This window comes from Mobula birostris, chromosome 2 (assembly GCF_030028105.1).
Source record: "Mobula birostris isolate sMobBir1 chromosome 2, sMobBir1.hap1, whole genome shotgun sequence".
Lineage (NCBI taxonomy): Eukaryota > Metazoa > Chordata > Chondrichthyes > Myliobatiformes > Myliobatidae > Mobula > Mobula birostris.
In genome coordinates, this window is record NC_092371.1 from 199190354 (window position 1) to 199201996 (window position 11643).

The 11643-nt window shown below is 41.4% G+C and overlaps 1 protein-coding gene across 1 annotated transcript; it reads right to left on the reverse strand.

The window, feature by feature from the left end:
- Positions 1 to 270: 270 nt before the first annotated feature.
- sf3b6 (splicing factor 3b, subunit 6) lies at positions 271 to 8616 on the reverse strand. The gene is made up of 4 exons (XM_072251296.1): positions 8506 to 8616; positions 8091 to 8209; positions 1908 to 2046; positions 271 to 697 (listed from the first exon to the last, which is right to left on the reverse strand). Exons 1-4 carry the CDS (start codon positions 8533 to 8535, stop codon positions 611 to 613), a joined length of 375 nt encoding a protein of 124 aa, XP_072107397.1. The 5' UTR covers positions 8536 to 8616; the 3' UTR covers positions 271 to 610.
- Positions 8617 to 11643: the final 3027 nt, after the last annotated feature.

Sequence of the window (11643 nt, forward strand, 5' to 3'; positions counted from 1 at the left end):
CTAAAGGTCATCTATGACTCATCGACACTTATTTGTTAAGTTTCTCTATGTTCTGGGTTAACCATAGCGCTGACTCCAATATGGTAACACTTGCACGAAGTTTTCATTTACTCTCAGTAAATAACTAAGCTGGTGATTAGAGAAGTAATGGAAGGTCATGATAAGGAGCTACAGTTTGAATTTACAGATACTCCAACTTGTCCTAAAAACTGATTATCCAGTATTATGACTACCAAATTCAATATCAATAGACTTGACTACAACTGCAGCTTTCATACAAAGAACCATATTTTATTATTTTTGAGTTCAAGTAAGCACATTATGAACAAGAAAAGCTTCAACACTACAGTAAAAACAAGGTAATTTAAATATATTTTTGTATTTAATTGTTATGCTTTAAATCAGGAAAATATTACAAAGAAAAACTGTTTTTGATAATTCACCAGGAAATGAGAGCCAAAATAAATGGCACTATTTAAAATAACCACCCACTTGTTCTAAGTAAATGATTTTCTGACATTATCAAATTCTTAAAATTTTCAATTACTTGTTATTCAAAATCCTTTCAACAATATTTACAATACAACAACTGAAACAAAGACTCAATGGTTCATTTTGTTTCTGTGTTAATTCCATACTTTTCCTTGAGAATTTTGAGTTGCTCTTCCTTTTTCTTTGTATCCATCTTCTGGAATGCCTATTTATATAGTAGAATAAAGATAATTAAAAACCACTGAAGGACCAGAATTCTAGACTACACCTTTACAAACGTGTATTATTGTCAATTAAAAATTATCACAGCAAAATGTCAAAGCTCCAAAGATCATTAACCATAATACTAAATACAAGAAATTCTGTAGATGCTGCAAATCCAAAGCAACATACACAAAATCCTAGAGGAACTCAACAGATCAGGCTGAGGCCCTTCTTCAGGGCTGGAAAGGTGGGGGGGGGGGAAGAAAGATGCCTGAATAAAAATTTTGGGGAGGGGTACGAGAATAGCTAGAAGATGATATGTGAAGACTGGTAGGTGAGAAAGACAAAGGGCTGGAGAGGAAGGAATCTGCTAGGAGAGTGGACCATAGGGAAAAAGGAAGGAGGAAAGGTACCAGTGGGAAGTGATAGGCAGTGAGAAAAGGTAAGAAATCAAAGTGGGGAATCAAGATGGAGGAGCAACACCTTATATTCCATCTGGGTAGCCTCCAACCTGAATATAGATTTCTCCTTTCAGTAAAAAACTTCCCCCATCTTCCCATCTACTTTTATTGCCCACTCTAGCCTCTTAGCACTTCTCACCCCCAAATAGTGCCTCCCTCTCCTATATTCCACTTTCCTCTCCTATCAGATTTTTACACCTCCAGCCCTTTACCTTTCCCACCCACCTGGCTTTGCCTATCACCTCCCAGCTATCCTGCTTCCCCTCCTGCCAAGCTATTCTGACAGCGTTGACGAAGGGTCTCAGCCCGAAGTGTCAAATGTTCCTTTCCATGGATGCTGCATGACCTTCAGAGTTCCTCCAGCATTTTGAGTAAAATTATTAAATACAAGTTGTTTATTCAGTAGAACCCACACTTCCACCTTTAACCACAATCCATACATAGCTTCATATACTATGATTGAAGCTGGCACAAAATATTCATTTCCCTGATTTTGGTCTCTTTCTCTCCTGTCCTTTATTGTAGCAGGGCCTCAGGTCACCTTGCATTCCTTGATACCTATTTCTCACACAGAATAAATCTCAGAAACAACAATCTCTTTATTCAATTTCCTGCGGGGGGGGGGGTTGTCCCCCTTTCCATTTGCAAAATGTTAAAATTTTAAAGAAGTGACCTATATAACCTCAAACTGTTTATAAATCTATTACCGTATTGATAATTAAAATTGCAATTTAAGTATTGAACACTTACCCTATTTGCATTGTAGTATAAAACTACAAGGTATCTGTTACAGACATTAAAACCAGACAAGTGATCACAAGCATTCTTGGCATCAAAAATGTCTTCATACACAACATAAGCTGTTCCTCTCGTCTCAGGTGTATTCCCACTGTAAGGCAAGTTACAATTACTAATGCAAGTTTGAACAATGTTAAAATTAGTGTCAATTACAAGTTTCATCAGCTCAACTCTGACCTTTCTTCTTTTGGTGGTCTCATAATGAACTAACTGCAACATCACTTTTGAAGGTCATCTCACTTGAGACCCTGCCTGTAAAATGCTACACTGAAACAAAATACAAGGTCAGCTGCTTCAATAATGGACCTTCTCCACTACTGGACAGCACCAAGTTCAAGGACAAAGCAAAGCATCCTGAACTGTGGGGATGAATGATTTTTCAAATCCAGTCCCTCAAATTCGCATGACAGAGGCCATGTAGAAGGATTTGTCACTTTAGGCTTAATTGTCTGAGGTGACAGTGAGGATCCCAGACAAATGGATGTACAGAGAGCCAAAGCATCTCTGCCCATTAAGTTTAAAGTTATTAAATTCAGCCAGCTCAATAGAAACAATTTAAAACTGAAATTAATCAAGGGTTTAGGATTTATTGAGCCACAATGGGTAGACAGCTGAGATGTAACTAAGATCTAACCGATCAGCACGCAAAGCCAAATGAATAATGTTTTCATGTGCAGCATTTCATTGTCATTCTTGTTTGAAACTTTACGGAGTTTAAGAGATTAAACTATAATAAACATACTTCTTTCATTTATAAAATTTACAATTTACTCATAGTAAAGTAAACTAAAATACTGTTTCCTCTGAACATTTGGTTTCAATTAGAACCTTATCACTTGGGTATAAATTTCCCACAGCATGGAAATACTGAATTCTGTACCAGTTTTGCTTGGTTAGAAGAACAAATTTCTGCCTGTGAAAGTTTGGGCACATAAGTTGGTGCAGGATACAAGTGACATTCACTTGCAGTAGCGATACAGTTTTGAATTTGGTTAAGGATTCTTTATTCATTGCCTTGGAAAAAGTATTCAGCCCTCACAACTAATTTCATATTTTACTGGCTCATTTTCTAAATTTAAAATACTGAAATAGGATTTTAAAGCTAATCTATAAAACAACGTGTATCATGTCAAGTCAAAAGAAAAATTCCAAAGCCTGTCAAGAGTTTATAAAAAATTAGAAACCAAAATCGTGAGGCTGAAAAAGTATTCATCCCCATCGTGATTACAATACTAACTTTTCCCAGGTGCATTATTGTACACTACTTACCAACTCACTCAATTTGGTGTGTAAACAATTAAGAGTATCACCTGTTTTCAATGAATTCATAAGAATAAATACCCCCCCCCGCCTCTGTGAAGTCCAACAATATGGTAGATTTTCAACAGACCAAACCAAAATGAAGACAAAAGAGCATCCAAGACTAGTCAGGGAAATGATAACAAAGAAGTACAAATCTGGGGAAGGGTAAAAGATTATCTCAAAGGCACTGAACATATCTCAGAGCTCAGTGCAGTCCAGCGTGAAAAAGTGGAAAAAAAATACAAAACCACAGCCACACTGCATAGGTCAGGCTGCCCCTCTAATGTTAGTCACCGGAGAAGAATGGCACTTGTAAGAGAGGCTACTATGATGTCAACAGTCACTCTGAGTGAACTGCTGAAGTCAATGGCTGCAACTGGAGATGAAGTTCCAAGATGAATCTCTAAGGCTTTACACAAAAAGGGTATTTATGGAAGGGTGGCAAGGAAGAAGCCCTGACTAAAAAAAATCCTTGCCCTTGAACTTTGCCAAGCACCACTTAGAAGATACTGTAAAGATGTGGAAGAAGGTTTTGTGGTCAAATGAGACTAAAATGGTACTTTCTAGTACACGTGGTGTAAATCTAATACTGTGCCTCAGCCAGGTAAAACACCATCCGTAATGTAAAGTATGGTGTAGGTAGCATCATACTATGGGGATACTTTTAAGCAGCAGGGACCAAAAATCTGGTCAGAAATGATGGAAAGATGAATGCTGCTAAATACAAAGAAATCCTGGATAAAAACCTGTTAGCCTCTGCTAGAAAGCTTAAACTGGGGAGAAAGTTAGTCTTTCAGTAGGACAATGACCCAAAGCACACTGCAAGAGCCACCATGGAGTGGCTTCAGATGAAGAAAATTGACGTCCTCAAGTGGCCCAGTCAGAGTCCTGACCATAACCCAATCAAACATCTATGGCAAGGCTCAATATTGCAGCATGAGCAATCTTGCAAAGAGGAATGGGCAAATCTTGCTCCATGTTGTGCAAAGGTAATAGAGGCTATCCAAAAAGACCACTGACCGTAATAGCTGTGAGAGGTGGTTCAACCAAGTACTGAGCAAAGGGGGATGAGTACTTTTAAACTGCTGACATTCCCATTTTTGAATTTTTAGCTTTTCATGCTTTACAATTCTCCCTGTTTTGGCTTCTACTCTGAAAAAAGGAGCATGTGATTCACAAATAAAAATGCTCAGTTAAGTTGATCAAAATTCCTGGTTGTCATACTCATTTACAGTACAGTGCAAAAATCTTAGGCACATGTAAAAAAAATATGTAAAGCGAATACACTTTCAAAAACAATGAAGTTTGTAAATATCAAAACATTCACTATAAAGAGCAGCAAAGTAAAAAAAAACACTAAATCAAATCAATATTTGGTATGACCACCCTTTGCCTTTAATTTCTCTTTAGTACACTATGCAGTTTTATAAGAAAATCAGCTGGTAGATAGTCCAAATTTTCCACAGTTCGTCTACAGCAAGCTGTCTTGCTTGCTTTTTCTCTCCAGATACTCCCATTCTCGATGATGTTGAGATCAGGGCTCTGGAGGCAATACAATCTGTTGAAGAACTCCTCGTTCTCCTTTTTGTTGAAGATAGTTCTTTATGACCTGCTGCAGAATGAAGTTGGAACTGATCAAGCGCCCCCGACGGTATTGCATGATGCATGAGAATCTGCTTGCATTTCTCAGCACTGAGGATTCCATTAACTCTGAATAGGTCCCTAACTCCATTTGCAGAAATGCAGCCCAGACCTCTGCAGTGCTTTACTGTTGGCTGCAGACACTCATTCATGTACTGCTCTCCAGCTGTTCCACTGACAGACTGCCTCTTGCTTCAAGTCAAGTCACTTTTTATTGTCATTTCCACCATAACTGCTGGTACAGTACACAGTAAAAATGAGACGTTTTTCAGGACCATGGTGCTACATGAAATACAAAAATTACACTGAACTACGTAAACACCACAAAAACTACACTAGACTACAGACCTACCCAGGACTGCATAAAGTACACAAAACAGTGCAGGCATTACAATAAATAATAAACAAGACAACAGGCACAGCAGAGGGCAGTAGGTTGGTAGTCCAATGGCTTGGGGGAAAAACTGTTACGTAAACTAACAGCTGAATGGCGGCGTCCGGGATCACGTCCGTTTCTGTACTCCCGTTGAGTATTTTGTTGGAGTCATATGTAGTCCAATTTAATGTCCATTGGAGAGCAGAATGGACGGGAAAACCAGCCGGCTAGGACTTGCTTTTTTCCTGGCACGGACTCCTGCCCACTCGCCTCGCCTCCGCTTCCTCACACACCCCTTACGACGTCCCCACCTGCGGCCACTGGCATCAGGCAACTCCGAGGACTGCAGGCCCGATTCCTTCAGCAAGTCGACATTGGAGAACAGAATAGATAGGAAAGCCGGTCGGCTAGGGCTTGCTTTTTTCCTGGCACGGACTCCTGCCCACTTGGCCTCGCTTCCGCTTCCTTGTACACCGCTTATGATGTCCCCACCTCCGGCCACTGGCACCAGACGACTCTGAGGACTGTGGGCCCGATTCTCGGCAAGCTGAGGTCACACAATTTAACCAGCAAATCTTCGTAAAGGTTTGTTTTTGGGTGATCGCTGTATTGTAGCAGTATGTGGTGATGGTAGATAGTTGCACTGTTATCCATTGCCCTAAACCCTAATTGTGCCTTAAAATTAAATTAAAAAACTAAAGTAGCACCAGATCTGAAAGGCCGCTGCTGCCGTGCCGCACTGGCTGAAATTTCAAAATTTGAATAGTCAGTTCACAGCACTTGCTGCCACTCTTCTGCACCCCAGTCCTTGTGTTTCTGTGCATAGGTGAATCTGTTGGCTTTGTCTCCACTTCAGAGGAATGGCTTTTTTGTAGCAGGAAGACCACCTCTGACAAGACTTCTCCAGACTATAGAGGGGTGTACTTCGGTTCCAGTGGTTTCTGTGAGTTCAGAGCTGATAGCAGTGCTGAACGACTTCTTAGAAGGGACACTAGTTCGATCTATCACTCATCTGCCGCACTCGTTTCTGTGGCCCACTGCATTTCTGGTCCTCAACTTTGCCTGTTTCCTCATGCTTCGTCAGAACAGCTTGGACAACACAGCTTGAAGCTCTTAGCTGCCACAAAATTTCTGCTTGCTGATGCAGGTTGACCACCTAGTGTCTTGTTGCTATGCTCACTCTTGCCATGGTATAAGAATTGATGATTTGAAGGTTAAACTCTCACAGCTGCCACACCCTCACCTTTTTAGTTTGGTTGTCCAGCAAGTTTGACCCCTTTCGACACCTGTTTCTGTTTTCTTTAATCTGTTTAGTTCATTCAACTCATTATTTCATTGATCATTAGAATCTTGTTTGTTATCTTTGTTTAATCATGCACCAGGCTACAAAGTAATCACATTTTTATTTGAAAAGTGGTCTATTACGTAGTATCACACACAAAATGCTGGAGGAACTCAGCAGACCAGGCAGCATCTATGGAAGAGAGTACAGTGTTCCAGGCCGAGACCCTCCAGCAGGACTGGAAGAAAAAAGATGAGTAGATCTACAAGATGGAGGAGGGGAGAGAGAAACAGAAAGTGATAGCTGAAACCGGGAGGGGAAAGGGTGAAGTTAAGAGCTCGGAAGTTGATTAGTGAAAGAGATACAGGGCTGTTGAAGGGGGAATCTAATCAGAAAGTACAGACGGCCATGGAAGAAAGAAAAGGGGGAGGAGCACCAATGGGAGGCAATGGGCAGGCAAGGAGAAAAGGTGAGAGGGAAAAGGGGATGGGAAACGGTGAGGGAATGGCAGCATTACCGGAAGTTCGAGAAATCGATGTTCATGCCATCAGGTTCAAGGCTACCCAGATGGAATACAAGAGGTTGTTCTTCCAAACTGAGTGTGGCTTTATCGGGTTAGTAGAGGAGGCTATGGATTGACATATCGGAATGGGAATAGGAAAAGAAATTAAAATGGGTGGGCACTGGGAGACATCTTCTGACAGTGTAGGTACTTGGCGAAATGGTCTCCCAATCTACTTCGAGTCTCACCGATATACAAGAGGCCACACCAGGAGCACTGGACACAGTATGTGACCCCAACAAACTCACAGCTGAAGTATCGCCTCACCTGGAAGTACTGTTTGGGGTCCTGAATGGTAGTGAGGGAGGTGTAAGGTTAGGTGTAGCACTTGTTCCACTTGCAAGGATAAGTGCCAGGAGGGAGATCAGCAAGAGGGATAAATGGACAAGGCAGTCACATAAGGAACGATCCCAGTGGAAAACATAAAGAGTGTGTGTGTGTGGAGAGAGAGAGAGAGATGAGATGTGCTTGGTGGTAGGAGCCCTTTGGAGATGGCAGAAGTTCCAGAGAATTATGTGCTGGATGCAGAGGCTAGAGTTAGTATGTCACTTTAACAAAATACAAACATTTCTCTGTAACATTCAATTTTTTTGGAAAATGAACGTTTGGACATCTAAAATTTACTCTTTTCTACTGACACACTGATGCAGAAGAGAAACAACTAACTTTTAAAACAAATTTATAGAAAAAAATATTGGGTGCCTCAAACTTTTGCACAGTAGTGTATGTGAACAAAGAGCTGAGGGCTGAATACTTTTACAAGGCACTATACTTACAGGGATATGGTGTGTGGATTGCATACCTGACTGCTGAGGGTAGAGGAAAGAAACAGTAGTTATTCAGTACTGAAACTGAGTGTTGGATCTGAAATATTAACTATTTCTATTCTCACATCCACTGGCTGAATAGTTCCAGTATTTTGTTGTTATTTCAGACGTCCAGTACTTAAATTTTCTTTAAATGATTACTTACACTCTTATCTGTCTGATTGGTCCATACTTTCCAAATATGTCATACATTTCTTCTGCTGTTATTTTGTATGGCAAATTTCTTATGTATAAGATGCGGTTTACTTCAGGAGGCAAACGAATCTGAAATCGGAAGGAAGGGTAATTGTTAAAGAACCTCGTCTATCGTAGGAAAGGGAGGAGGGAGGGGTGTGTGGAATGGGGGAGGCGGAGGAAGCTAGGAAAGGTCAGGTAGGAGATGAGGGAAAGGATGGATTCAGGGGACTGGACGCGAGGATAGGGCATAGCAAGGCCAGATTGATCAGCAGCGAAACAAACTATCTCTTCTCCCACTTCCATTGCAGTCACGCAGGGGTCCGATCCGCGAATACGGAACACACTCCAACACCTTAGTGCTACCGCCCAAAATACCAACTCACGTTTGCCCGTTTCGCCGCTTGCATCGCCATCTTGTCTCCTTCGCAGTCTGGCCAACACTCAACCGGATGGGACGTTCGCTCTCAAGGCGATCAAACCGGAAGCCCTCTATCACTTGCGTCTCCTGCGTCATACGTCACACTCTCCACTGTTTGCCAGCCCCGACGCTCGTCACATGGGATCATAAATTAACCGGAATCGACGGCGGAGTCTTTAACTTGATGATTCACTGCAGGAACGTAGCGTGTAGCTGCAGCACGTAGTTAAGTGAAAAAATAAAGATTATTCTTTATTTTGGAGGTGTTTAAATACTGGTGAGAAAACTAAAGGATTCGTTCTTGCCTGAAGCTTGAGAAAGAATGCAGGGAGGGTGTGGGTCTTGTACACAAAACACAGGAAGCAGGTCCTGGGGAAGTTTAAGGAAGCGTGGCCCTTTAGTTCAAAAGGCTTGGAATATAAAAGCGGAGTAGTCTTCCTGTAGCGGTACAAGGCACAAGCGAACCACCTGGAGTAATTTTAACAATTTATTTTAGCCTCTTTAATGAAAGTATTACTTTCACCTCTTTAATTAAGTATTGAGTGGTAGTAGACTGGAGGCCTGTGACTACTGTTGTGCTAACAGGGATCGGTGCAGGGTCCGTTGTAGTAAGGTACAAGGGAACACCCTGTCAGGTCCTGGGGATTTATCCATCCTGATTTGCGGCAGAGTAGCAAGCACCTCCTCCTCTCTTATCTGTACAGGGTCCATGAAGTTGCTGTTGCTTTGCCTCACTTATATGGACTCTTGTCTGCATCCTGAGTAAATACAAAAACATTAAAAAAAATTAAGATATCTGTCATCTGTTTTGGCTCCACACATGGATTACCTTTCTGATCTTCCAGAGGACCAATTGAGTCTTTTGCAATCCTTTTCATCTTAATATATCTGTAGAATCCCTCAGAATTCTCCTTCACCTTGTCTGCTAGAGCAACCTTCAGCCTACTTTTAGCCCTTCTGATTTCTTTCTTGTGTTCTCTTGTATTTCTTATACTCCATAAGCAGCTCATTTGTTCCTACCTGCGATGCACCTCCTTTTTTCTCTTAACCAGGGTCTCGAATGTCTCTTGAAAACCAAGGTTCCCTATACTTGTTATCTTTACTTTTCAATCTGACAGGCACTTGCAAGCTTTGTACTCTCAAAAATTTTGTTTTTGAAGGCCTCGCACTTACCAAGTACACATTTGCTGGAAACAGCCTGACCCAATCCACACTTGCCAGCTGTTTAATGATACCATCAAATTTGGCCTATCTCCAAATTAGAATCTCAACTAGTGGACCAGACCTATCTCTGTCCATATTTACTTTGAAGCTAATGCCATTGTGGTCATTGTATGCAAAGTGTTCCCCTACACAAACTTCTGTCACCTGCCCTGTCTTATTCCCTACTAGCAGATCCTACTAGTGCACTCTCTCTTTGGAACTTCTACATACTAAACATAGAAACATAGAAAACCTACAGCACAAATACAGGCCCTTCAGCTCACAATGCTGTGCCAAACATGTCCTTACCTTAGAAATTACCTAGGCTTACCCATAACCCTCTATTTTTCTAAGCTCCGTGTACCTATCCAGGAGACTCTTAAAAGACCCTATCGTATCCGCCTCCACCACCATTGCCAGCAGCCCATTCCACACACTCACAACTCTCTGCATAAAAAAGTTACCCCTGACATCTGCTCTGTACTGATGAAGCAAACTTTCCTGACACATTGGCAGACTCTATCCCACCTGGTTCCTTCACAGTATGGGATTCCCAGTCAATATGTGGAAAATTCAAATCACCTACTGGAACAATGTTATGTTTCTTGCAACAGTCTGCTATCTCTGTACAAATTAGTTCCTCTAAATCCCTAGAACTGTTGGTTGGTCTGTAATGTAGCCCCTTTAAAGTGGTCATATACTTCTTATTTCTCATTCCACCCATAAAGCCTCTCTGGATGAGCTCTCCAGTCTGTCCGGGTGGAGAACTTCCGTGACATTATTCCTTACTAGTAATGCCACCCCTCCTCCTTTAATCCCGCCTGTTCTGTCACACCTAAAACAAAGGAATGCCGGATACCAAGCTGCCAGTACTAACCCTCCTCCAACTCAGTCTCATAATGGCTTCAATATCATAATTCCATGTGTTCATCCATGCCCTGAGCTCTTCCATCTTTCCTTCAATACTTCTTGCATTGAAATACAGGCAGCTCAGGACACTGGTCACACCATGCCCAAACTTTTGATTCCTAACTTTATCTGAGGTCTTACCAACATCTGTCTCCACAACCTCTCCACTAACTATTCTGGTACTCTCTTTCCCATCCCCTGGCAACTCTAGTTTAAAACCCTCTGTGCAGCATTAACAAACTTTCCCGCTAGGATATTAGTCCCCCTTCAGTTCAGGTGCAAACCATCTCTTCTGTACAGGTCCCACCTTCCATGGAAAAGATCCCAATGATCCAAATATTATATGCCCTCCCTTCTACAACAACTCCTCAGCCACATGTTAAACCATAATTTTTCTATTTCTGGCCTCATGCAAGGACTATTAAATATTCAATTTAACAGAGATATTATGGATGATGAAAAATAATAATAAAATTGTGGGCTGAGACAGAGTGATTCCAAAGCTTTGCCCAAGTTCAAAGTAAATTTATTATCAAAGTACATGTATATCACCATATACAACCCTGAGATTCATTTTCTTGTAGGCATACTCAATAAATCCATAATGGAATAATATCCATAACAGAATCAATGAACGACTGCACCAACTTGGGTGTTCAACCAGTATGCAGAAGACAACAAACTGTGGAAATACCAAAGAGAAAGAAATAACAATAATAAATAAATAAGCAATAAATATCGAGAACATGAGGTGAGGGGTCCTTGAAAGTGAGTCCATAGGTCGTGGGAACATTTCAATGATGGGGCAAGTGAAATTGAGTGACGTTATCCCCGCTGGTTCAAGAGCTGACGTTGAGGGGCAATAACTGTTCCTGAACCTGGAGGTGTGACTCCCGAGGCTCCTGTATCTTCTTCCTGATGGCAGCAGTGAGTTAACGAAGTTAACCAATTTCACAACACATGCCGGTGATAATAAACCTGATTCTGATTC

Bases quoted from the DNA above. Each gene is read 5' to 3' on its own strand.
- sf3b6 (XM_072251296.1), bottom strand. From the start codon at position 8,535: ATGGCGATGCAAGCGGCGAAACGGGCAAAC. The intron at 8,210-8,505 runs GTGAGTTGGTAT...TTCCGATTTCAG, and splicing joins AAGCGGCGAAACGGGCAAAC to ATTCGTTTGCCTCCTGAAGT. The intron at 698-1,907 runs GTAAGTGTTCAA...CTATATAAATAG, and splicing joins TATACTACAATGCAAATAGG to GCATTCCAGAAGATGGATAC.